This window comes from Doryrhamphus excisus, linkage group LG12 (assembly GCF_037039965.1).
Source record: "Doryrhamphus excisus strain RoL-2023G ecotype Guam linkage group LG12, RoL_Dexc_Guam_v1.1, whole genome shotgun sequence".
NCBI lineage: Eukaryota > Metazoa > Chordata > Actinopteri > Syngnathiformes > Syngnathidae > Doryrhamphus > Doryrhamphus excisus.
This window is the reverse complement of record NC_136368.1, coordinates 20,475,756-20,503,750: the sequence shown is the minus strand read 5'-3', so window position 1 is coordinate 20,503,750 and position 27,995 is coordinate 20,475,756. Positions and strand designations below refer to the sequence as shown.

Below are 27,995 nucleotides of genomic sequence, written 5' to 3'. Positions count from 1 at the left end.
TAGATTTTCTTTATTCTTGATTTGTTTATTTATTTTTCATCTTATTTTGTGTAGAAAAATAAAAATTAAGATATTTGAGAACAGTGGAATGTTTTATCAGAGCTTTTATTGTAAAAAATCGGAACCAAAGCAAAGTTTATTAATTTTTCTGTTAATAAATGCGTTTTTTTTTTTTTGGAAAACCTGACGTGGCCCAGTCTCACCCAGACCCTAGCTCCAGTGGCCCCCCAGGCAAATTGAGTTTGAGACCCCCGCTCTAGTGTTTATGCAGGCATACATGGGGTTGGTTCTGGTACATGAGCCAGTACAACATGAAGGTCCGTTATTATCATGCATTGGTGGAAACCCACTGTCAGATAATATCCACATTACCCCAGGCCACGCAGCCATCCATGGCCGGTGTCATCACCTCGCTGAGATGAGCCTTTTTTTTATCTGACCTGTAATCAGGCCAGAGTAGATTCTCTCATAACGGAGACTGTATGTTATAGTATATGAAAGAAAAAGCAATATAAAGTCTAGTCATATTCAGTAATGTATAAGCATGAGCTGACCTTTTATGAGACGGAAGAAAATGAAGCAAACACGGTGCAGTCAGTTTTATTGATGTTCAGGCTGATAAATAAAAGTAGTCGTTAATAGCATTGAAAGAAAAAGTTCCTCAGGTCCATTACCGGTTCTATAGCGTGAATGTTAGGCAGGTTCGGCCTCGTCTTTCTGACGGCTTATCTGCAGATGGATGTCATGTCACAATCCCGGCGGCGTGTCAGAAGGTCCACAGCAAAGTATACACAAAGATAATTAAATGTGAGCGTTCCCACAGTAAGATAAATAGGTCAGCGGAGTATAAAAGAAGTTTTAAACTCTACAAGACAAGGATTTATTTACTTGGGACTATGATACATTTAAACCGGCTCAAAACTTTTTCAAATGTAAAATATTTGTCAGGGGTTCTCAAAGAACCAAACTGGAAAACCGATGTACAAAATGTACAAAAAACACATGATGATACAGAACACAACTGACAGGAATCAGAAAGCCGTTTGACAAGCAAGTGTTCCCAAAAACTTTTTTTTTTTATGTGTAGAAATTAACTTTTCATCACTTCATGACCCCAAAATGGAATTCATATGAAAATCGATTTCACGCACAAGCGTGTCATTGTGATGCCTCCTCCCCCCGGTTATTAATAATACCGACCACTTTACATATTAGAAATAAAAAAAAAAACACATGCATGGAGTGTAGATGTATGTCATATTAATGTGGGAACCTCTTATTAAAGGGGACCTGTTATGCTTTTTCCACTTTTTAAATATTTAAAATATTGTTAGAATGTTGTATTATTGTGTTAAACGATGCCAGGTTTGAGCATTTGGATTGGTTCTGAACGCTTGCTTTCAGGGAGTTTTTTTTTTTCTAACATCACTGTGAGGTCCCAGTGAGCTGGTCTTCTTTATATGGGCATGCCTGTCTTGGCGTCTGCTCTGCTGCATAGTACACTGTTTTGCGAAAGATTTCACTATGTTCCCATGGAGCGATGTCTTCCAGGAAAGGCATCAGGCAGAAGTGGTTGGAGTTGCAGATTGCAGGTGACGAGAAAAATACGGGACTGTCTTGGTATGGATGACATTTGGATGTCTGATGCCGTTCCAAAGTTGAAGAGCCCGAAGCGCAAGCTGTAAGTAACAATTTATCATCAGTGTCCTAACTGTGTTTTGGTTTGTGTAAGCCGGCAGTTGTCTGTGTTGCATTATAGAATGTGCAAACGTGTACCGACCATAGTCCTACTACCGACCTACACGATAAGTCAGGGGTCTCCAACCAGTAGACCATGAGCTGCCAGTAGCTCCCAACAACTTTTCAAGTAGCTTGTTTATTCATTTATTATTATCAACTCCTATAAAGACAAAATTAGAAAAAAGGGTTCGGCAGTAGTCCGGAAGTCCTTAGGAGTGTTATCAATCACAGCGGAGTGAGCGGGCCGTGGGTGGAATAAATTAAAATCAAAATAAATTTTTTTTTGAAAAACCGAAGAAATTCAGCTGAAATAGGTGCAGATTCTGGAAGATCTAGACAGCTTTCTGTGCGGGTTATCGTGTTTTGCTGCTCGAAAGGAGTCCGCAACTCGATACAAAGGGCCGACTATGAGCATAACAGGTCCCCTTTTAATGATTACCGCCACCTTTTAAAGTATAGGAAGTAAACTGTGAGTAAAAATAATCAATCCAGTAAGGTTGCAGTAATGCGGTGTGGTGCGGAGTGAGTGGGTGCCAGGGGTTGGGGACCTTAGATGAAAATGAAAAAAAAAGTCCTGTTTCCAAGTTGAATAGGATTTTTTTTTTTTTTTTTGCATCGTCGATATCAAAAGTTAAGCTAGCCACCTTGGCGGTGAAGTCGGTACCCGAATGGTTACGGTACCTAAAGGGTGCCGCTGGAGGAATTGGATATGTCGACCGGTTAATCGGGAATTATTAACCCTGCAACCGGGAAGAAAACAAAACGTGTTTTTCTCAAGCGAACCATTTCGATGGTAAAAACATGCGAAGAAGAAACCATCCTAGCGACTGAACTGAATCTGAATCACCTGGCGGAAACGTTGTTTCGGTATCCACCCTAGGGAGTCCCTATCACATTAAAATATTCCTCAGTATTAGATGCATGTTCTTCATCCTGTATACATGACGTATTTCCAGCTTGTGTTAAAAGGAAGTATTGTTGACATTAGTACGATATAAAACCAACCCCTTGATAAGAAACGCCTCCTTACAGTCTTTACTAAGCTACCTTTCAATTAGAAATAGTTTCTTTGTTCCTCAGACCTCAAGGCAAGACGGGTTAGAAAACAGATTTGGTCCGCTGTAACCGGAATGCTACTAAAAGCTCGACGTTTTCCTCCGACAATGATTGCAGCAGTCCAACCGAGCGTCCACACTGTGAACATCCTCAGACTTTATCCCTGAAAGAACACCAGTTGGCGTTGATCCTGTACTGCGTCATCTCGGTGTGAGAAACCAGATGACAATATATATATATATATATATATTATATATATATTATATATATATATGACGTTGTGCCTGGTTACTTTTTGTGGATGTCCTCGTGCCTGACGATCTTGTAAGTGATCCAGTAGAAGACGTTAAAGATGAGGAAGGCCAGCGGGAAGGCAGCTCGAGAGATCGTGTCTATCCTCTTAGCTCGGTCCACAAACTTTTTCTTCATGACATCCGTGTCTTTTGGGAGCGACGACTGAGGGTTCGGGGCCGGGGCGGCGTTCTTAACAGCTGAGCCGTCCTTCGTTGGCAGACACTGATTCACGCCGTAGCCAGTAAAATTAAAACGGCCGTCACGCATGTCTTCATCCTGGGACAAGAGGCAAAAAACACACATGGGAGCTCACGTGGGCCGTTATTTTGGACTGGGAATCACGGAAATCATTTTAACGAAATGTCACTTGCTGATATAGTTCATCTTCAATCAGCTAAAATAATGCATAAGGCCAGGGGTCTCAAACACGCGGCCCGCGGGCCAAATGTGGCCCGCAGGACGCCAGTTTGAGGCCCCCGCCTTGATATGAAAGTTTAATGTTAGTGCGGCCCGCGCAAGTTTGATATGGATGCTGTATGGTATCATGTACCCAGAAAAAATTATTACGTTTGATTCATGTTCATGTTAAAGGTTAAATAACTGTTAATAGTTATCCTCCCTATCCGTGTGGAAGTGGTAAGTTTTTGGCTATTTAAGTTTAAAGGAAATAACTTGAAGGCTACCGTTTAGGTCGCTAGCTCTCTAGTTTGCGAGTTAGCATCTGTCTCAAGACCCTGCAGTTGCGCAATATGTTGTAAATAAAAAGAGTATAAATGTGTGGTTGAATTATTATTATTATTATTATTAATTATTATTATTATTAATATTTTATATTAATATTAATATAAATTAATATTAATATTTATGGTAATAGTTTAATTTCATTTGAACATGCATCAGATTACAATTGAATGCATCCCATAATCAGTTCCCAGTTCCACATGTCCAAAAGGAGTAGGAAGAAGCAAAGCTTATTAAATCCTACCCCTCCATCTGGTACTTTTACAATCACTAACTGTTACATTTGTTCACTTCCTGCTTTCATAATATAGTTTAAGGTTTTTTTTTTTTACTTTTTTGTTGTTTTTTTTTAATGTATTTATTTTGTATTAAATCCTACCCCTCCATCTGGTACTTTTACAATCACTAACTGTTACATTTGTTCACTTCCTGCTTTCATAATATAGTTTAAGGTTTTTTTTTTTTACTTGTTTTGTTTTTTTTTTTAATGTATTTATTTTGTATTAAATCCTACCCCTCCATCTGGTACTTTTACAATCACTAACTGTTACATTTGTTCACTTCCTGCTTTCATAATATAGTTTAAGGTTTTTTTTTTACTTGTTTTGTTTTTTTTTTATGTATTTATTTTGTATTAAATCCTACCCCTCCATCTGATACTTTTACAATCAGTAACTGTTTTCATTTGTTCACTTCCTGCTTTCCTACTATAGTTTAAGTTTTTTTAATTGTTTTTTTTGTGTTTTTTTAATTTTATTTTTGTCACGTACCGAAGTACAAGGTGATATGACGATACAGTGACATAATGACATAATATGACATAATAATGACTATAATAATGATAAAAAAATGAATAAAAACATCTCATTCTATATAAGTAGTAGTTGGCCATCCAAAGTTGAGCTATTGTTATGATTGTCATGCCACCAGCGCGCCCGTGAAAAAAAAAAAAACCAGGAAGGAAGGTGCTGTAACAGCCTACCTTGTGATTCTTCCTTTGTCTTCGCCTCAAGCGGAGGAACTCTTTCTGTTGCCTGGAGACGAAATTTACCCCGGCGTATTCCAGCAATGCAGCAAATACGAAGAGCAGACACACCGCCATCCAGATATCAATGGCTTTCACGTAAGAGACCTGCGGGCGACAGGTAAAGTTTGTGTTACATCTTCTTCCAAGTGCAGAAAAATAACGGTGCGAGATATGAAATAAACCGTGCCAGATATGTATCCTAATAAATGAATCCGAGCTGCGGTGTTTACATGACCGTAACACCTAAACCGCGGAACTAATAACCACCTCGGATAGAAAACAAAAGAAGAAGCAGGATCGGATGGAGATATCAGCTTGTCATCATCGGCCAGGAAGATAAAAGCTGCTCACCGAGGATGGCCTCGGTTCTTCTGCGCCTGCCGATTAGCATTTGGAACACAACATCTCAGCTTTATGAAGGCGTGCAAGCATACCCGGTTATTGTTTCCACCGTGGCAGCATTCATCACCTTATTCGTGTCTTTTATGTTGGAGACATATCAATATAGGACGGCTCTGCTCGTGCAAATACTTTGAACGCATCGCCAACATCAAACTAGTATCCTCATTCAATATGCGTGCGGCAATTTACCAAGATACCTGCATACGTAGGTCTCTTTGTAGGTTTTCTTAGAACTCGGATACGGATTAGTCTACTTTAAAGGATCCTTCCTTTGAATTCAGTCCGGCTCTAAAACATTGTGATCTCTCAGCACACTTCCCTCCAAAAAAGTACAAAGTGGCTTCTTGGGGAAGTAGTTTGCAGGACCTATGCAGGTACTTGGGCGATTAATTCTCCTTTTAGCCGCTTCCTTTGTTGGCTGATAATTGGAATACTTCCATATGGAATGTTCTGCTCAAGTTTGCTATAGCTAAAGATAAATATGATCATAGCCAAAAGTCTTACTAAGGCAAATATGTCACTGATTTATACTAGAATACTACATAATTAGTCACCCACGTATCCACCAAGGACAAATCAAATACTGATATATATATATATATATATCTGCTCCAGCACCCCCGCGACCCTTGTGAGGATAAGCGGTAGAAAAAGATGACTGTAGGGATGTTATTTAAGGTCTAGAGGACTCTAATAATGTTAAAAACTGTATTTAGAAGGTCATAAATGGGTTCTCGGCTGCACGGCAGTCGAGTGGTTAGCGCACAAACCTCACAGCTTGGAGACCCGTGTTCAATTCCACCCTCGGCCATCTCTGTGTGTTTGCATGTTCTCCCCGTGCATGCGTGGGTTTGACTCCGGGTACTCCCACATTCCAAAAACATGCTAGGTTAATTAGCCACTCCAAATTGTCCATAGGTATGAATGTGAGTGTGAATGGTTGTTTGTCTATATGTGCCCTGTGATTGGCTGGCCACCAGTCCAGGGTGTACCCCGCCTCTCTCGCCCCAAGACAGCTGGGATAGGCTCCAGCGGTAGATAAGTGGTCGAAAATGAATAAATTAATATTTCTGGTCGTCACTTTACATAACAATAACCAAGAAGAATTACAGTATTAAAGTAATGCATATTTCTAAATAACACATATTTCAACTTTTTTGGACAATGAGTAGGATTTTGCAAAAAAAATTCCCAGTTTTAATGAAACTTGGAATTGGGTCATGTGTCTTTAGAGACCTCATTACATTCTGGACAAGATGCAAATCAACACTGCGTTCACTTAAAAAATCTTATTAGTTAAAACAAACAACAAGTAAGGGTGCTGTTGTGACGGGGGGGGGGCGGCATCACACATGGCGTACATACAGTAGGAGGAGGTGTTAAGCTTATAACACGTAGAAAAATGTTGCAGATTGTTCCTGTAATATACTGTAATATACCTCAACTCCTTTTCCAAACGTTTGTAGAGAAATGTCTTTTAAGAATAAGAATTAGTGCAATAACCGGTAAATTGCAATCAAAAGGATATCATATCATGTCATCATCTCTTGATGTCACTGATGATGTGTAAGTGACAGGAAGAAAAGCTCCAACTGTCTTTGTTGTTGTCTCCAACTGTTCCACTGTCAACTTTGAAGTATACCTCGAAAAATCAGTCAGAATCATCAAAAATGGCCGATACGTAGAGGGATGGCTTTTGAAAAATGGCTGGGATTGAATGAGTTAAGGATGCTAACAAGGATATTTGGGATGAACATAGATTAAGAACACCGTTGGACTCACGCAGTACATTACTAACATGAAAAGTTAGAAAATGTACTTAAACCAGGGCGACGTTTTGGCCTAAATGTTCGATGTTAACTGAAAAACATGCTATCTGAGGTTCCACTGTATTTGTAATCTTTGACGTATGCCTAGAAAAATCAGTCAGAATCATCAAAAATGGCCGATACGTAGAGGGATGGCTTTTGAAAAATGGCTGGGATTGAATGAGTTAAGGATGCTAACAAGGATATTTGGGATGAACGTAGATTAGGAACACCGTTGGACTCACGCAGTACATTACTAACATGAAAAGTTAGAAAATGTACTTAAACCGGGGCAAAGTTTTGGCCTAAATGTTCGATGTTAACCGAAAAACATGCTAACTGAGGTTCCACTGTATTTGTAATCTTTGACGTATGCCTAGAAAAATCAGTCACAATCATCAAAAATGGCCGATACGTAGAGGGATGGCTTTTGAAAAATGTCTGGGATTGAATGAGTTAAGGATGCTAACAAGGATATTTGGGATGAACATAGATTAGGAACACCGTTGGACTCACGCAGTACATTACTAACATGAAAAGTTAGAAAATGTACTTAAACCGGGGCAAAGTTTTGGCCTAAATGTTCGATGTTAACCGAAAAACACGCTAACTGAGGTTCCACTTGACTGTAATATACCACAACTAGAAAAATGTCTTTTAAGAATTAGTGCAATAACCGGTAGATTGCAATCAAAAGGATATCATATCACGTCATCATCTCTTGGTGTCACTGATGATGTGTAAGTGACAGGAAGAAAAGCTCCAACTGTCTTTGGCAGAAATGGATTGGACTATTTTCCAGCGACATCACTGGTGGGAATGTTTTTTCACGGTTCTTTGTTATTTGTTTTTTTTAATATTTACTACATTCATTCATATCCTGTGCATCTACAGGTGGCTAAGCCCCCCCCCCCGTGGTGACGCCCCCGGGTCCGGGTACTACCGTTTCTATCAGCACCGCTACCAAAAGTGCTCCGACGCTTCGTCTTACCTTTGGAAGAGAAGCTCTGGAGCCGGAGCTCTGTGTGGTCATGGTGAGCACCGTGGTGATACCCAATGCCACCCTGGCGGGCGCGGCATCCATGTTGATCCAAAAAGACACCCACGAGAGGATGACGATGAGGAGGGAGGGGATGTACATCTGGATCAGATAGTAGCCCATCTGACGCTCCAGATGGAATTTCACCTCAATGCAAGTGAATTTGCCTGTTCAGAAAGAAAATATTCCAGATGCTGGGAATGTCACACGTGGGATGGAAGTATTGCATCACCCTGACCTGTGTTGTAGTGTTTGGTGCAGTAGCCCAGCTCCTTCTCCTCCCTCATGATGAACTGAGGCAGCGTCAAACCATCCGACACTTGCACGGCGCCGGTCTCCAGCCACTCGAAGATGAGGTCATTCATGGTGTAGCCGACTACGAGATGGGGAAAAAAATTAAATCCAATTTTGTTCCCAGGAACTTTGTTATGCAAGTGTGTGCTTACAACTCTCCAGTTGCATTGTACAAGTTTGGACATCCATGGGGAAGTTCTTGAGATCCATCGGGCAGGACAGGATGAGGGTCAATCTATGACACACAACAAATGAATAGGAGCACCAAAAAAAAAAGAGGTAAAGTTCCATACACTCTTTCTTCTTCTGTGTCCCTCTTTCTTCACTCCGCCAGGACAGATCACCAAGGATTCACTCCAGCGGCTTCCAATCACACTTTTCATTACTGCAACTTATTGTCTCGGCGATGCATTCAGGTGCCCGACCGTGAGCGGGCGATAGAGGCTAACCAGCTTTCATCTCACGGCGTCGACACCTGAGCAACCGGCCTCCCTAATAGACTGAAACACTTTCGGCTCCATGTCGGCATCTCCACCGAGAAAATTGAATTCTGCTCCCGATGTAAGTTATATTGAAATGGAATGAAATATTTTCACATATGTGCTGTTTTATTCCCCCTCCCCCCCCCCCTTTTCATTTTGACTCTTAGCTATTTGGCTTTAATTAAAGTTCCCCATCCGGCTTCGGAGTCTTGTCGGAATGTCCACAAAGTCCGGCAAACTCAAATCCCAGCATGACTTCCCGTTTTTTTTTATCTTTTGATCCTTTGAACAAGAAAACCCAGAGATTACCTTTTATTCCAAATCTACATGCATGAATGAGATGATGTGAAAGGAACAATCACGATGGGATCAAATCTAATTGAAACTGTCTCCTGACTACCTTGAAGGCCTGATGACCACCAAGATATTTGCTAATATTCATTTTTTTACAGAAAGCTTCAGTAAAGTAAACCTTTACTTTTAATTAGTTTGATGGGGAAAAAATGTGGTCCTGTAACTGCATACTAAAAACTCCAGTACTCTTTACTTTACAACCTCTATTTGAACTGTATGTATACAAGTGGTGGGCAAAACCCTTCATTCCGGTTCATTCAGTAAAAAGATCCGTTCATTTCGTTCAATTGGTCATTAACCTGTGATCTCCCCCTAGTGCAAAGACCCGATCAGCCATGTCGAATCAGTCCGTTCGCTCATGTTCACGTTTGTTTTGACTCAACAGCTCAACAACACGTGATGTGTCAGTCATGAACAAACGAGTCAAAAGAATTAGTTCTTTTTTGTGAACGGAATGAACAAGGTCACCAACAGTGTCGGTCAATCTCTCGGTCTCGGTCTTTCAGTCAGATAACCCCACCCACGCACAAAGCGAGGCGTGACGATAGGATGAGACGGCCAAGCATGCAGATAGTCCCGTCCTGCAAAAAGGAACGGTGAACTGACTCTCCAGCCAATCAAAAAAAAAAACAACTATTTGCAACTGAACGGGTATTTAAGGGGCAGTGATGTCATTCATTCCGTTCACAAAAAAGAACTAGTTCTTTTGACCTGTTTGTTCATGAACGACACACCACTAGTGTGTACTGTGTAATGTACTGTGTTAAGGATGTGGGTACGTTTACATCCTTACATCCATCACAAATTTACTCTACTAGTTTCTACTTAAAAATATAGTTTTTATAACTTTATTAAAGAAAGATGTCCGATATTGGATTTTTTTTCCAAAAAAAATATGCCAATATTCTCCAAATCTCAATTTCCGATATTGATACGTGTAACATAACATATCTCTTGTGATGGAATGAACACATATGTCCTGTATACAATAACAACAATACAATATCAGTAAAAAAAATCTGATACCAATATTGACTCATATTGCATTTTTAGGCTAATTATCAGTACCGATAATTATCGGACATCCCTAATATTAAGTTATACGTTGGCGTTCTACAGGACGTCCTGGCCTGTAGCTAGAACTGACATTATTTATAGTAGGTGAAAAAATGTATTTTTTGTCCATTTTTCAGTTGTTTCAAAATATTTCAATTTCTTTCTCATACATTTTTATGAATATTTTAACTGTATTCCCATAATATTTTGACTTCATATTATAACTTTGTCCCAACTTAATTGTCCAAAAATTTCAAATTATTTTTTTGTTTTGCTTGCTTCTTATCATGTTATGACTTGTATAAAATTCATTACATTTATATTTCAACATTATGCTTCTAAAAGGATTTTTCCCGACTAATATAGTATGAATTCAATATTCTCATAATATTAAGACTTTTTTCCTCATTATTTTCACATTATTTTATGCTCATAAAATGGCTGTTTTTTCCCAGTTTTGACATTGTTTATATTTTTTTATTATTATTAATATTTTTTTTTCAGGTCACATTTTGGCCACTCCTGAACTAAATCATACAATAATAAAGTCAACATTTTTTTTCAACTAGATGTCACTGGCGTAAAAGAGCGAGTGAGTGACAGGGAGAAAAGCTCTGCCAAATACATTTCCAGACCTGAAATACAAGACAATCTGTGCTTATTTTACAATTCCAATGTATTTCCTTCCCATTCACCTTATACTGTAGAGGACATTCCCGTTCTTGAAGATCCTCAACAGCTTGTTATCCGTGGTGACATCGTGGAAGTTGGCGCCCTTCTCGTTGGCAAAGAAGAGGTCAGGCTTCCATATGGAGTCCAACATGGACGGGTCCAAGTCCAGTGAGGAGTCTGGGTATTTGCTGTACGCCAAACGGGGGTCATTCCACTTCTGCCGCAGGAAGATATTCACTCTGTAATCCTGCAGACACGAACACGCGGCTTTGCATATTTTGTGGCACAGTGATTGGGCTTGTGAGACAGCACACACTGGTGACACAAAGCATTGTTTTTAAAAAAATACAATATATCCTCTTTTGTAGCGTAGAAAATTGCATTAAAAAAGCATTACTAGAAAACAGAACAGAGCAACGTGTAGTCCCCGCGATGCGTTCATTGCTGAAATTGGCTAGGAATTGACCTCGCCGTCCAAATCAATGGGGTCATGTTGTCGATCAAGACGAATGAGCTCTGCATTTTTGAAGATCAATTTGTATGGATTAATAGGCGTACCTACAGAAATCAATACGGTTCTTGTTGCTCGAACATCAAGTATGAACGCATGTTAATACTGTACCTTCTGCTGATGTTCGACCCGGGCTACCTTTGCTTTATATGCGGAGCTATCCATTAAAATCGATATCTTTGTTGTATGGACAATTTGAAATATGACACTGACAAAAAAAAAATGTGTATCGATTCATATCAGGTTTGACCTCGGCTACCCACAATATCTCATAAAAGTGGATATACACTTCACATTTCCGCCAAAAAATATATATACCTTCTTTAGGAATAGCACCGCAGAAATTAATTGAACTTAGAATAGTCAGTGTGCAGCTTGAATCCATTATATTTTGGGAAATATACAGTATATTAAATCATGCTGTTTTGTATGCATATTTAAGCTGATGTTATGTCTGTTTTTTGAGTAAAATAAGCAATAAGCGCGATCGCTGGAACAACAGGCTTTTATTGCAGGTTTTGAATTAGCTCCCAACGAGCACAATAATCCCCAATAGTAGGAGCCAATCGTGAGCTATGAAAAAAGCTTGTCAACCCATTGGAAATTGCTGGAGTTTATTACTCAGTATAAGTCTGACTCCGAATATCATCATACAAACAACATTAAACTCATCACGCAGCAACTTAACACCCCAAATGTATACCCCAGAAACATACAAGGATGCAAACCATTTCATTGGAGAACAAGCAGTAGTGGAGCAGAGAAGCCAGCGGAGGGCGCCAGAGGACTCAAGAGCCCAGAGGGAGGCTGATGTCATTGCAGTGCCCCAGTGAATGCATTGCTCAGATGCGATGCATTATGGAAATACTTTAGAGTTGTTCTTTTCATCTCAAACTTGTATTTGTATATTGAGTATATTTCCTGGTTATAACTTTTGGGTGTTAAGTTGCTGTGTGATGAGTTTAGTGATTTAAGTGTAAGTGTAAAACCGTTGTGTTGTTACACTGTTACATATAATGACCTCCTGTGTTTTCCAGTGGGTTGACAAGCTAGTTGTGAGTGCAGTGATAGCATGTAGCATAGCTACCGTTTCCTCACTGACTCACAAGTGCACAACATTTAAACAATTAGTACCCACCCACCCACCCACTCTTCTCCCCCTATTTACGTCTTAAATGGGTTATTTTATGTTATTATGGCTACTATAGTTGGTAATACAGTTGTAAAGGTGACTATAGGGGTGTTAGTTCATATGTGGAGGTCTCTAATAATGTCAAAAACCGCATTTAGAAGGCTGTAAATGAAAATGTACATCATTTTCAGCGGACTGTGACGTGATACCGCAAGACAAGCTGTACACTGATTACTCTAAAGTTGATTATTTCTATGGTGTTTATAAAAAAAAAACTGATCCGCTTCGCAGGAGACTACAACCGTGTCTGTTTTTGGTGAATGTCGGTCTTAAGAAAGCAAGAAACAAAAGTCATGCTAACATTCAAAACACAACATGAATCACAAACACAAGCAGCCCTGTAATGTAAACCTGGGATAAATCATACAGTGAATGAGAAATGCAAATGAATCTGCACCATGTAGTAGCGTCGGGCAAATATTGAATATGTTGCTTATTATGAAGTGGCGGCACATCAACTTTTCTCATTAACTGCAATCACGCCGCAGCCATAATAGAGAGCAAATGATGTGTTTATTAGATACGGCGAGCTGCTCGGAGCGATCCATGTGTCACCCGCCATGACAAGCTCTTATTTTGTTTGACATTTCATCAGCATGTTGGCGCCGCCGTATGTTTACACCCGTGTGTAAATCCATGTAATTGCCAGCCCGCATGCAAATTAACATCCTCTATTCCACGATCTAAGTGGTGATTATCAGCTATTATGAAGCCTTTGATGGTTGCGTCGCAGAGCAGGGTTTTGTTTTTGTATTTTTATCCCCCTTAGCTGTGGGATACTTTAGCATATCAGCGCTTTCGGAAGCTCCCGCCACCCCCTGCCGTTATTGGCTGGACTCGAGATGATTTACCAGCTGGGATTTACTGTATGAATTATTAACATGGATTAATATAAAGCTGAAAGCAAAATGTTTCATTTACATTCTCTGCATGATCTGCCAATAATTTAAAAAAAAATCAGGACTGTACGGTCATTTTAGTATTTACCTATCATATAAGTGTAAAATGAAGTTAAGCACTGTTAACATTAAGATGATGTAATATTGAAACTATGAAAAGAACTTGAATTTAGGTATGTAGTAAAACACAAGTCATTTTTTTACTTTTTTCATAATTTTTTTTGCAATATTACAATTTTATTCTCACAAATATCAAATTATTTTCAATATGATGAATAATATAAGTTTTACATTTCATGTTAGGTCATTATTTTTGCAATACTACGACTTCATTTTTGTAAAAGTACAGCTGCTACCTGTTTCCACAATATTACTACTATTATTGTAATTTATTCTCAAATTATATATAGTTACATATGATAAAAGTGTCAAAATCATAAGATTCGGCCAAAATGACTTGTGTTTTCTCCTACTCACATGACAACTCTTCCCGTAAAAGATGTACTTATTATATTAAAATTTTATTTTCAAACTTTCCTGAGCTGACTAGCTCTGATTTCAGTTTTATCTGGCATACGAATGCAAAAATAAATTCACCGCCACTAATATTGAGACGTTAAAACAACAAAAGCATCTTAATGTAATAACCAGGGTGTCTCATGGGTCTAAAAAAATCTAAAGAAAAAGCAAAATACACCCAATTTACATACAACCCTTGGACTATACAAGCTAAGAGATTCAGCTGTATTTGATTTTCTCATAAAATGATTAAAAAAAACAAAACAAAGAAGCATGATGGTGATTCATTCAGTCATTCCCTCAACTCACCATTGTCGTTTCTGCTATAGAACCAAAGCTGTTGATAAATATGTTGCAGGTAACATTAACAGGCGGACCTGCAGGTTGAGGGACAAGACAACACATTCACACGTTTGCACAGTAAAGCAGCCAAAATGCCAAAGGACTCACCATGGTGGTCTCTGTGACTGAGCCAAAACTGTTGATAAAAATATTGCATGTAACGTTTACAGGGGGACCTGTGGGATGGAATGACAATGACGTTTGGATGTGTTGCTTTGCTTCCCGCTGGGCTGCATTGATTCACGGGTGCACAATGGCATGAAACCTGCGTCTCAAAGCGTGTCTTTACTGAGGTAACCAAAATGGTCGTGAAGATGACAACGTACGAGGGATTGAGCAAGTGGATGAAAGCACGATTGGCCTGCAGCTGCTCCACCTCGTAGGACAGTTGATGTATCATTTAATCACTTTAAGTGGAACCTTGTTTAGCGTCATTCATTTGTTGCAGGAGGTCGACTCTAACCAAAACAGATTTGTATGGTTTTGCAGAAAACTAATTCAAATGCATAACTAATAACAACTGATAACTAATACCAATAACTAAAGAACGGAAAAAGGTAGAAACTAACTATTGTTAACCAAGAAACACGCTAACTGAGGTTCCACTGTATTTGTCAACTTTGAAGTATGCCTAGAAAAATCAGTCAGAATCATCAAAAATGGCCGATACGGAGAGGGATGGCTTTTGAAAAATGTCTGGGATTGAATGAGTTAAGGATGCTAACAAGGATATTTGGGATGAACATATTACATTACTAACATGAAAAGTTAGAAAATGTGCTTAAACCGGGGCAAAGTTTTGGCCTAAATGTTCGATGTTACCCGAAAAACATGCTATCTGAGGTTCCACTGTATATGTCGACTTTGAAGTATGCCTAGAAAATCAGTCAGAATCATCAAAAATGGCCGATACGGAGAGGGGTGGCTTTTGAAAAATGTCTGGGATTGAATGAGTTAAGGATGCTAACAAGGATATTTGGGATGAACATAGATTAAGAACACCATTGGACTCACGCAGTACATTACTAACATGAAAAGTTAGAAAACGTGCTTAAACCGGGGCAGAGTTTTGTCCTAAATGTTTGATGTTAACCAAAAAACACGCTAACTGAGGTTCCACTGTATTTGTAATCTTTGACATATGCCTAGAAAAATCAGTCACAATCATCAAAAATGGCCGATACGTAGAGGGATGGCTTTTGAAAAATGTCTGGGATTGAATGAGTTAAGGATGCTAACAAGGATATTTGGGATGAACATAGATTAAGAACACCGTTGGACTCACGCAGTACATTACTAACATGAAAAGTTAGAAAACGTGCTTAAACCGGGGCAGAGTTTTGTCCTAAATGTTTGATGTTAACCGAAAAACACGCTAACTGAGGTTCCACTGTATTTGTCAACTTTGAAGTATGCCTAGAAAAATCAGTCAGAATCATCAAAAATGGCCGATACAGACAGGGATGGCTTTTGAAAAATGTCTGGGATTGAATGAGTTAAGGATGCTAACAAGGATATTTGGGATGAACCTAGATTAAGGTACAGTACATTGCTAACATGAAAAGTTAAAAAAAAGATCTTAAACCGGGGCAAGGTTTTGGCCTAAATATTCGATGTTAACTGAAAAACACGCTAACTGAGGTTCCACTGTATTTGTCAACTTTGAAGTATGCCTCAGTGATCCAAAATCGCCAGATAAATATCGTTTTTTCGTGTTTTTCTGTTACAATAACAATATCGCTGTAGCTTGTTCAATATAGAAGTCCGTCATGTAAATGGAACACAGTTTTTATATGAGGGCTTTAGCGTCAAAATAGGTACTTCCCATGACATGCATTGTTAGCTAGTTCATATTAACTTAATATTAACTCTCAGAAGAGCTATTGTGCACTTTTATTGTGGGGGTATTCATGGGGTGGGCTCGCCTAGCTAAGGCCGTATTAGGAGAGGCGCCATGTCCACGAGGAAGGTTTTTCATTCATGATGTGACGAGTCGCCACAACTTCAAAAGCGAGCGTTCGAGTGCCTCTGGAGCAAACAAGTGAGGGATGATTGATTTTCCTAATGCCCAGTGCTGATAAACATGCCCTAGGGACACGTACACTGTTGGAACATCATTAAAAAATCAATTTTGCATACTAGCGGCGGACTTTTACAGACAATCAATAGTCAGAATTTTGGGTCCAGGTCTTGTATTGGATCTGGCCTCAGTTATTTTATGAATACCAAACAAAGTCCGTCCACTTACTCTAAATTTTTTTTTAGAGTTTTAGCTTCAAATTGTATCACTTTCCACACAAAACAATCCGGTCACTAGTCATGGAAGGATTTGCCATTTAAAGTGGCCACCAACCTTCATTTTGCACGTGTAAAAAAGTGGAGCTGTCAGCCTTCGCCGATGCCCTTTTCCCTCTGCTTTCTTCATCAATATTGCATCGGGTTCTGTATTAATATTTGCCCGGCTTTGTTGTCAGCTGACTAACAGAAAAATAAAAGTGGAATCAGCTTGCAACAATGTCAGCAAAAGGGAAAATCTAGGTCATCCTGCAGTAACGTAATACACTCGTCAAGGTGTGATGAGCAAGAGTGCTTACTGTTTTGTTTTTTTTAAGATGAAGTAGCTGCATTGGATGTGATGGAGACGTGACAGCAGCAAACATTTGACCAAAAATAGGAAAAGGGGTATAACTTGTGAAGGAGTGCTGGCGTCACACTAAAAAAATCACAATCATGTAATTCTTACAACTACTTTTTTCCCTGTCATTAAAAAAACATTTCTGTTATGTAACTAACATTGTAAAATTGCCAAATGTATTTTTTATTATTTTTAAAAGGATTAAAATAATTATAAGTAATTAAAAAAAACCTGTCATCTTAGAATTTAATGGTCATTAAAATAATATTTTTTCCCAGTAATTTTTTTCTAATAAAATTATGTTTTTTTTAAATATGACTTTATTCTCACAATATTCTGACTTTATTCTTGTCTTTTTTTCGTCTTTTTAAAAATTAAAAATTACATCTTTTTCTTGTAATATGTAAAACGTCATGGTTTTGGATATTGCATCTTTATTCTTGTGAATTTCTATAAACAATGCAAGATATTAAAATTTTTTCTTAGTCATATACAGCAATTCGAATGTCGCGGCTTCACGTTTAAAAAAAAAACTTCAAAAATGTTACTTATTTTCTGCCAAAATGAAGCATTTTCAAGCTTACTAATGAAGTAAAACAAATATACGTCACTCAGAGGTTGCATTCAAAGACATTGTTAGGATATGTAGCATTCTACATTGGCCAGTAGGTGTCAGTATTATGTTATTGTAATGTTCGGGGAAACACACAAGCACCAGACCTGCACAACGGCACACACTCCACCCAATTCAGGTCCCGTAGCACCAGAACACATTTCCAGCACATTTCCTCTTATTATGTCGACTATATCAGGTAATACGAGTATGAAGGTGACTATAGGGGTGTTACTTGATGTCTCTAATAATAAATAAATGGGTTTTCTATGCTCTAGCTATGGAAACATTCCATTATAAATAAGGAATCCTATTTTGTCATTGAAGCAATTAACTGTGATAAAAAAGGGATTACTGTGAAAAGTTTTTTCTCAGATTATTATGTTTTTTCTCATAAAATCATTCTATTGTAATACAAATTTTTGACTTTGTACTTGTATGTTTATTTTTTCTTTCAGCGTGGTCCTAATTCTCCTTCCCAATAACAAGCGATGACTAACACACGGTAAGTAAACTCCACTTGACTCCAACTGCGGCAACAAAAAAAAAAAAAAAAAAAAGCAACCCTCATCCGGGCCCACCTGAGCCACTTTATAGCGGGCCGGGTCTCTCCTTATGTTATCCAGCGACAGATGCTATTTGTGTGTTTGCAGCATCCCCACCTACAGCACCACAACACACAGGAGGCCTACAGCCTTGCCACGGGGGCACCATCCATCACTTGGACCTGTCAGGGTGACACCCTCATGCCTGCTGCCAGCACTTAGGAAGACCTCCGGATGGACTCTGGTATTTACACACCCTCTGCTTTTTTATTTATTTGTCCATGTGGAAATGGAATGATGTGTGTGTGTGTATTGGGGGCGGGGTTGAAGGAATGTTAGGATGAGAGGTTGTGGACACTTCATTAGGCACCCCTGCACAATAATAATAGTAATAATAATTTGATTATTTGTTATTGCGGTGCTTTAGACTTTAATATGCCGAATAAGCACCACATACTGTTACACTACTATAACATTGCTAAATAGCTATTTTTAGCTATAACCCAGAGGTTATACTATTCATAACATCTCTGTAAATAACATGACGCTAATAAAATAGACTTACCTTTCTGCAAGGTCCTATATGATATTTAAAGTTCAACACCACTGCAAAATACAACTCCAATAATAATATTTTTTTAAAATACCTGTTTTTAGATCAAGCACCTCTCTATTGGAGATGATTAGATTGTGTAAGTGTACCTAATGAGGTGCATAATTGAATGACAAGACAGAAGTGAGTGACAGGTCAACGTCTTTGCTATCTCCAGATGCCAATCACTTAACAGTGGATCAGTTTATATATTTTTGGGGGGGAGGGGTAAAAATAAATGAATGTAATACACGGTTAAATGCGCACCTTTAAAATTGGGTCGTATTCGCGCGTCGTACCCGGACGTTCGACCCATGAGTGAGTCCAGAAAGTCCGATGGAGACATGCTGGAGGAAGACCTGGGGTCGTGCTCCTTGGCGTCCACGAGCCTGCAACACACGCACGGCGACGGGAGTGAGTCACAACACAGGCACGCTGTATAGGCTCCGGTGATGCGGGTTGGGATTGTGCGTTAAAGCGCATTACGCACGGTGTGATATCGAGCCGATGTCCGCTACTTTTAGTCCAAATGATAAGATTGAAACCTGGATGATTTAGGTGTGTGTGTTCGTATGCGTGTACGCACCTGAAGTTGTTCGTCTCCATGAAATACGCAAGCAAAGCTCCCAAAATAATCACGAAGGAGCGATGCATTCCGGGCGCTGTTGGCTGTTTGAGCTCACTTTTTTACTTTCACTTCTTCCATCTATCGGTGGTCACCCAAAAAGACATCTCCTCCCGCAAGCTTCCGTGTGGCACATTCCACAACATACTTTAGTTGCAGAACTATATATTGAAAAAAAAACGCGCACACAAATGATGCACAAAGGAAAAAATGACAGCGATAGTGAATAAAAAAAAATAAAAATTAAAAAAGAAAAACCCGCATCCTACTCTCCATCACCTCGGAAGAATAGGAGGAGGTTGGAGGAGCGGCCACGGTGGAGGAAAGGGTGAGCAACGCCTTTGGACGCTTGGAGAGCTTTTTGGTCTTTTGACGCGCAGGCGCACAAGTGGCGGACGTGCGTTGGGTTCCAATTTAAAGACACGCGGAAGGTAATCTGGAATACAGCGGCGTGTGTTACATAATAAGATGTGTCACTTTTGAATAATGTGTCATTTGCATTTTGATAGGGAGGACTTCCGGTGTGTGTCACATTTTTTTTTTTTAGGGTGATTGCTTCTCTATTATGCATATTTGAAGTGGCTCTTGCGTGCATGCATCTTTGGAAATCGTGTGGAAATGCAATTTATTGTTATGGAGCATTTCATAATATAGTCTATATTCATATGAAAATACCGGATATTGTATTTAAACCTTTTACATAGTTGGTCAGCCTTTAATTGTGTGCCCCCCCCACCTTTTCTCAGAAGTGTAAACAAAGGGTGCACCAGTGAGAGGCTGCTGGATGGAGAGTATTTGGTACCCCTGTTACCCTGGAAACAGATTTCCAGGCATATGATTGGAGATGCCGCAAAGGTTGGCCTCTTCCAAGCGAGACGAGATGAGATGTGACTGACAGACAAGGAGGAGGAGATATTCTGCAAGGCTGCACGGGGCGGAAGGTGTCTCCATGTCGCTACCGTGAAACGTCCACTTATCGGAATTATAGAGTGTCTTGTCCACAAAAGTCTGCCAGGCAATCCTGTCCTGCTCCAATTTTTAGTCCTTTTAACAATTATTCCCATTCAGATTCAATTTTTTTGAAAATAATGTTCCACACGGCGGATGAAGGTTTTATGACAGCCGTAGTTGACTCTGAAACATATTATTAGACATTTTTTAACAGTTTACTGTTCTCAACTGTCATGTAAAGGTAAAAAGAAGAACAGCTGTTATTAAGAGTCAAACACGGCAGTCTACCGCTTATCCTCATGGGGGTCATGGGGGGTGCTGGAGCCTATCCCAGCTGTCTTCGGGCGAAAGGCGGGGTACACCCTGGACTGGTGGCCAGCCAATCACAGGGCACATATAGACAGACAACCATTCACACCATTCATATTTTTTCAAAATATATTTTTTTACATTTTATATTGAATTTTATAATAGATTTTTTTTACCCTAAAATTTCCAGACAAAATTTTTGAGATTTATTTTTCCCGATATTTTGTCCTCTGTTGATTAAGATTTTTTTTTCGACTTTAACACTACATCAGGGGTGTCCAAAGTGTGGCCTGGGGGCCATTTGTGGTCCACAGCTAGGTATTTTTGGCCTGTACAGTACATTCATTCATTTTCTACCACTTGTCCTCACGAGGGTCACCAGGGGTGCTGGAGCCTATCCCAGCTGTCTTGGGGCAAGAAGCAGGGTACACCCTGGACTGGTGGCCAGCCAATCACAGGGCACATATAGACAAACAACCATTCACACTCACATTCATACCTATGGACAATTTGGAGTGGCTAATTAACCTAGCATGTTTTTGGAATGTGCGAGGAAACCGGAGTACCCGGAGAAAACCCACGCATGCATGGGGAGAACATGCAAACTCCACACAGAGATGGCCGAGGGTGGAATTGAACTCGGGTCTCCTAGCTGTGAGCCTTGCGAGCTAACCACTCCTTCGCCGTGCAGCCCAAATTCATTGCATTGCTAGCAACAAGTGGCATCTTTATGTCAAATTTTCATAACATTCTGTCATGTCATAATTACAGCTGCAACGATTAATAGATTAATCAATGCTTGATCGATGACCCAATTAATCAACAACTATTTTGGCAATCGATGAATCATTTGTTGATATAAATGTGTAAAATCTTTCAGCCTACAAAAGCACATATTTGTTTTACATTGAATCCTACATGTAGACCTGCAACAATTAATCGATTAATCTATACCCAATTAATTGATTTGGTAATCGATTAATCATTTTTTGATTTATATGTGTAAATATCCTCTGATTTCAGCCTCCAAAATGTGAATATTTTTGAATTTCTTTAGTCATCCATGAAAGCAGGCCTACTATCTTTGTGTTTTAGACAAAAAAAGATATTCACACATATCAGCTTTGATTTTTAAATAATCGTTAGTTGCAGCCCTAGTCATAATGTATGAAGTCAGTGCATCTCATAAGACCCAATCAGCCAGCATTTTTGTGTGTTTTCCTTTTTCATTGTTTTTTTATGACATCTGTTGCAGCAAGAAGCATTTCGGGCAATTTGCATGAAGTACTGAGAGACTCCAATTGTCCAAACGCTATTGTTATTTTGTGTTTGAGTGCCACAATAGTCAGGGATGATAGCCAATATTCATGAACAGCATGACTGAGCAACATGTCATTTCTACTGACTGTTTTTCTTCCCACTGCTTCTGACCTGATGAGCCTCTTCAGGAATGCCACACTATCATGATGTTGCCAAATATATAATCTACAAATATATTAATTCATAAATCAGGCTGTTTCATGGTTCAAAAGAGCTTATTAGTAGTCAAAACAAATGCATATTAACGTACATGTTACATATTTTTTGGCCTAAATTAAGCATTTTTAATCATAAAAATTGCTGAATTATCTAAAATGCAAGTATCATTCATTCATCATTCATAAGACGCCAACGTAGTATTCTATGTTCAGTGGGACACACAAGCACCAGACTTGATGACCCAAACAACATACTTTTATTGCAGGTTGGAATTATCTCACCATAATCTCTAATAAAAACGTGATCTGTTGCAGTTGTAAACGACAGCAAGCTGAAACTCAATTCTGAACCCCCGACATCACTTCCTGTCCGCCACTCAAGCTGATTATGTCTACTATATTGTATAATAAGAGTGTAAAGGGGACTATTGGGGTGTTCTACGGTGGTCTGAGGGCTCTAATAGTGTTAAAACCCTTCTTCTGTGTCCATTCACACAGGACGGCATAATGGATAGAGGTTACTGTATGCAATAGAATGCTGTGACTTGGTCCTGACAGTGTGGGAGTAAGCTGCAAGGTGACTCACTTCTGCATGTGTTGCAGAAGCATACAGCGCTAAAAAAGTGTTCCACTCACTTTCAAGGAGGACTGTGGGCTCTCTCTTTTGTGTGTGGTCCTGATTCGTCACACTGTGTGACACGCTCGGGGCCATATTGGTCTGGTGCTCGGTTACTGACCAGCTTCCTGATCATCTTGGCCTTTAAGAGCCGGCGGACAATTCTCCTCTTTTAATGCTGAGGTCACCAGTGTCACATTGCATTGCACGGCGGCTGATATGCAGCATGCTTATATGGTTCATTTTTTTGTGTGTATGCTGGTATATTTGTGGATGTGTCACAAGGAGTCTTAAAACATGTTAAACTATGACTGCTGAATGCCTACAATGAAATATTCATGAACCGTGCAAACGGCTGAGATTTATTACATCTGCTAAGAGCGAGAGGTGTTGTTTTGTTCAGTTGGTTGCTTCGTTTTCTAGTCCCCAGCCTTACAGTTGAACAACACAAGTACATTTCATGAAACTTTGTGGTAGGGTGTCACTTGTGCTGTTCAAGGCCCCGTTACATTTGGGCGTGAATATATATTCGAGAATTTTTTTCACCTACCCAAATGTTACCGTCCTTCTCATCCTTATGTCTTATGTACTGTCTTTACCAAAGTAGCCTGCAAATGAATAAGCAGATAGACAATCAAAAATAAGCTACCATTTTTCACAGTCACAATAGACTGCAGAGTACCGTCCAGCTAATCCTAATTACTTCCATTGGCCTTAATTCCTTCATTCTCCAGATTCCTACATTCTCTCTGCTAACTAACATACAGTATGGACACAAACAAGCAACTCTTTGGTCATGTTATGCATGTTTTGGATATCTTAACTAGACTGACAAATGGCTGACTGGAGTGACTGACAGATGAAGCAATTAACAAATTAGCTAACAAACTAACTAACAAGTCACAAAGCAAGCAAGTAGAGTGATTAACCGACCGACCAATTGACCAACAAATTAACTAATGAATAAACAAACTAAAGACCAGGCGAGAAATAAGCGAGTAGACGGACTGACCGACCAACCCAGTGGACCTACTGACTAGCTGACTGAAATATGAGTTGATGAATTATCAAATGACAAGGCGACAAACAAGCAAGTGGACCCCAACTGACCATCCAACTAACTGACCAAAATGAATGAACCCGCGAACAAGCAAGCACACAGACCAATCAACGTCTTATTATCCTACGAATAACCAGACTTAAAACAAGCGAGTCACCTGACACGTCAATAAATTATTCAACTCACAAGCATTCAGGCACGAGTGGACAGATTGGCTAACCGACTGACTAACTCAAAACAAACAAACTAGACGACCAATGGCCAAGTAGATTGACCGACCTATCAACAATTAAACATGTAACCTTTGTATACACCTCGTTCCCAAAGAAAAGTGCCAATCCGAATGAACATATAATCGGATTCACAGGTTGGAATATTCCTTTCCCCAATCCGATTGAGGTATCTTGTACCCGCTCAAACGGAAAGTTGTCAGACTGCGTTCTTCTTCCAGAATCTAAACCCTTCTATACGCCATTCAAAAGTACAGTTTAAGTCGAGTTTAATTATAAAATATTAGCAAGATTGAGTTTGATCTTTTCCTGTTTAAATTTATCCCGGGTGCGTTCTTTCAGCGAATGCTGAGATATGACGTAACACACAGCTGAAGACGTTCTTCAGTTTTAAAAATGGAGGCGAGCAATCGGCACTGGACTGCTAAGGAAAGTTTGTTTTTGATCCAAACTAAATTTCAAGACTGGACGAAGGAAAACCTGGCAATACGGAGTTATTCCAACAAGTGAAAGAAAAACTCTATAACTGTATACCATTGTTTTCGAAAAAGTTTTCATTCAGAAAGAGGAAAAACTCCTCATATGAACGTGGGTAGTGATTTCTCAGAATTAATAGTTTGACCTCAGACTTTTACCCAAGACTGTACAGTATTTATTTTTGCTTATAAAGCAAACTTTTCTTGCATAATCGGTCCTGTTGAGCCATCTTATGCTTAAGATTTATGCAACCGATCAGTGGCAGACATAACCATAACCTTTTCTACTTTTCACATTTTCTGCCAGCCGTAATGACAACCGATGGTGGCGTTTGGTGTCATTTTAATGGCACCCATGGCCATTAGTTTAATAAGGGGGGAACTTTGGGCCAGGTGGGTCATGCAATTAAAGGAGGAAAAGTCAAACGTGTGCATCGTTAAGAGGAGAAGTAATGTTCCTGTCTGGGAAGGGAGAGTCTAGAAAAAAACTGAAAGAACTGTCATTTATCCGACAGTTTTTACACCGCTATTAAAATCACAGCCTCTTAACAGGCACGGCTATTTTAAAGCATCCCACACACCCAAATTGTGTTTTGTTATTCTGCGTGGGATTAAAGGTTTATTGTTGTAAAATGGATTTTCCGCTCAATTGATACTGTAACTATAAGACGCTGCTTCCAAATTTACATAATTCCAAAGAATTTTCAGTGTTTATTGCACATTGATGGTAAGCCTTCTTTGTCATCATCTGGCTTGGATGTTGTCATTCCTGTTGTTTTCCTGGCCGGGAAGCTCACCTGGAAGCGGACATCCTGGCGCTCCAGTGCGCTAGACCGGAGACAACGGAATATACGTTGCTCCATCGATTCCTTGTGTCTTTATTCCGCTCTCTCGCCACTCTAATTCCACTCACGGGGGCCCATCCCAGGCCTTGAAAAGATTCAGCGGAATAACTTGCTGCCGGGAGCTCTTTGGATTGGCTGCCAACATGTCCGCCCGCCAGATGAATGCAAAGGCTTTAATGAGTGGATTCTTGAAGAGAAGGGAGGGATTTTTGTCAATTCTCTTGTGCCACAACACAATTATCATAATCCTTCTGTCATTGCACAAGCAAGCTATTCCGAGGCTCGTATGTGTCGACACGTGCCCCCGACATTTGAGCGCATCAATTCGGAAGGAAGCACGGTTGAGTGATCCTACCTAAATGCTCACCAGGATGCTTCTCCTTGGACCATGTTCCTCCCCAGGCTGAGGATCTATGCTAAAACTCAGCTGTTGTTGCCCCTCCACCACCTGGAAGGGTTGTATGCCTTGAAAAACCTGGGGTACAGAATAAGGAAGACAATCCACGATGACTTGACGTATATTCACCCTCAGGATTTATTCTTCCTCTCAAAAATAACAAAACTTCAGATATCATAAGATGATTACATCAATAATACCAGTTTGTTTCCAGACACATTTCACATTTTTCAATTAGCCTGCTTCATGCTATTAACTGTACATTAAAGCTAGCTAGCATTAGCCATTTCGCTTATGTTCAAATGCTCTACAACACATTTTATAACAAACATTTAGCAGTCAGCAGTTTACTCTGGAAACTTTTTAAACTCTTTACAGACGTTAAAATATAAATTATCTCTACTTTGTACTAACCTGTGGTACAGAATAAGGAAGACAATCCACGATGACTTGATGTATTTTCACCCTCCGGGATTTGTTCTTCCTCTCAAAAATAACAACACTTCAGATATCATAAGATGATTACATTAAAAATTACCAATTTGTTTCCAGACACATTTCACATATTTCAATTAGCCTGCTTCATGCTATTAATTGTACATTAAAGCTGGCTAGCATTAGCCATTTCGCTTATGTTCAAATGCTCTACAACACATTTTGTAACAAACATTTAGCAGTCAGCTGTTTACTCTAAAAACTTTCAAAACTCTTTACAGCCGTTAAAATATAAATTATCTCTACTTTGTACTAACCTGTGGTACAGAATAAGGAAGACAATCCACAATGACTTGACGTATATTCACCCTCGGGATTTATTCTTCCTCTGTGGTTTTGTCACCTACTTTATACCACCATCGATGCTAGCACCCCCTAGTGGACCTTGCGGTATTACACCCAAACGCCAACAATGGAGATATGGTTATTTTAGAAACAAACATAAAAAAAATAGTAGTAGTAGTCTTTTTTTCTTTTACAACTGAATTTTATATGTATGACATGAACTATTACTACACTTAAATGCTCTAACCATATTTATGCATTTTAAACAGTTTTTTAAACCTTGTTATCTTATCTTTTATGTACCTTCCTCTGTCAATCACAGCCCTCCCTCCATCAGTGGGAGTTAGCTGGCTGCCACACTGGACCGATGCCCAGTCACTGCACTTCTGGAGCTATTTAGTGGGGTTGTATCAAACAGAACACTACAAAAAAAACAACAACAACAACAACAAAACAGAATACTGGGTTACGTAAACACAATTGGTTCCAAAAAAAAAAAAGCCCAGCACGGAATGTCCAATGTTCCGTAGTTGTTCAACTCTGAATTCAAGTAAAAACTCCCACTATTTAGTTGATTTATACAACATGCCCAATTCCCTGGGGGTGTAACGGTACTCGCTGCTGCCCCCCATGCAGATGGTGCTTGGTCAATTCCCAGCCATCGGAGAGAGTGCCCTCACAAGGGGTCGGCAACCTTTAATATCAAGAGAACAATTTTGCTCCGTCGCCCACAAAAGAAAATAAAAACTTTGAAAAGTGCTTACAGGTAAAAAAAAAAAAGACAAAGCAATTTGTCCGTGCAGAATTTAAATTTCTTTTTGTGGGCTGCACGGTGTTCAAGTGGTTAGCATACAGGCCTCACAGCTAGGAGACCCGAGTTCAATTCCACCCTTGGCCATCTCTGTGTGGAGTTTGCATGTCATCCCCGTGCATGTGTGGGTTTTCTCCGGGTACTCTGGTTTCCTCCCGCATTCCGACCTGAAGACAGCTGGGATAGGCTCCAGCACCCTCGCGACCCTTGTGACGAGCAGTAGAAAATGAATGAATGAATGAGTGTAAAGGTGACTGTAGGGGTGTTATTTAAGGTCTAGAGGACTCTAATAATATTACAAAAATTATTTAGAAGGTAATGAATGGGTTCTCAGCTGCACGGCGGTCAAGTGGTTAGCGCACAGACCTCACAGCTAGGAGACCCGAGTTCAATCCCACCGTCGGCCATCTCTGTGTGGAGTTTGCATGTTGTCCCTGTGGGTTTTCTCCGGGTACTCTGGTTGTTTGTCTATATGTGCCCTGTGATTGGCTGGCCACCAGTCCAGGGTGTACCCCGCCTCTCGACCCGAAGACAGCTGGGATAGGCTCCAGCACCCCCCACGACCCTTGTGACGACAAGCGGTAGAAAATGAATGAGAGTAAAG

At 39.7% G+C, this 27,995-nt stretch overlaps 1 protein-coding gene and 1 long non-coding RNA gene across 6 annotated transcripts; both read right to left on the bottom strand.

Annotated features, from left to right (window-relative positions):
- Positions 1-187: 187 nt before the first annotated feature.
- On the bottom strand, positions 188-19,818 carry glra2 (glycine receptor, alpha 2). 5 transcript variants are annotated; one of them, XM_078795091.1, is made up of 9 exons: positions 19,400-19,818; positions 19,081-19,202; positions 14,537-14,604; positions 10,989-11,212; positions 8,554-8,636; positions 8,346-8,483; positions 8,060-8,274; positions 4,814-4,963; positions 188-3,366 (listed from the first exon to the last, which is right to left on the bottom strand). In XM_078795091.1, exons 1-9 carry the CDS (start codon positions 19,465-19,467, stop codon positions 3,085-3,087), a joined length of 1,350 nt encoding a protein of 449 aa, XP_078651217.1. In that variant the 5' UTR covers positions 19,468-19,818; the 3' UTR covers positions 188-3,084. The 5 variants fall into 5 exon arrangements, with proteins under 5 accessions (XP_078651217.1, XP_057938263.2, XP_078651219.1 ...); XM_058082280.2 differs by lacking the exon at positions 14,537-14,604 and adding an exon at positions 14,396-14,463 and having other exon boundaries at positions 19,400-19,809; XM_078795093.1 differs by lacking the exons at positions 14,537-14,604; positions 19,081-19,202; positions 19,400-19,818 and adding exons at positions 14,396-14,463; positions 16,782-17,186.
- Positions 19,819-24,736: 4,918 nt separating this feature from the next.
- On the bottom strand, positions 24,737-26,272 carry LOC131135882 (uncharacterized). The gene is made up of 3 exons (XR_013629597.1): positions 26,215-26,272; positions 25,759-25,949; positions 24,737-25,590 (listed from the first exon to the last, which is right to left on the bottom strand). It is a non-coding gene; the product is annotated as an uncharacterized LOC131135882 (long non-coding RNA).
- Between the last annotated feature and the right edge of the window lie 1,723 nt (positions 26,273-27,995).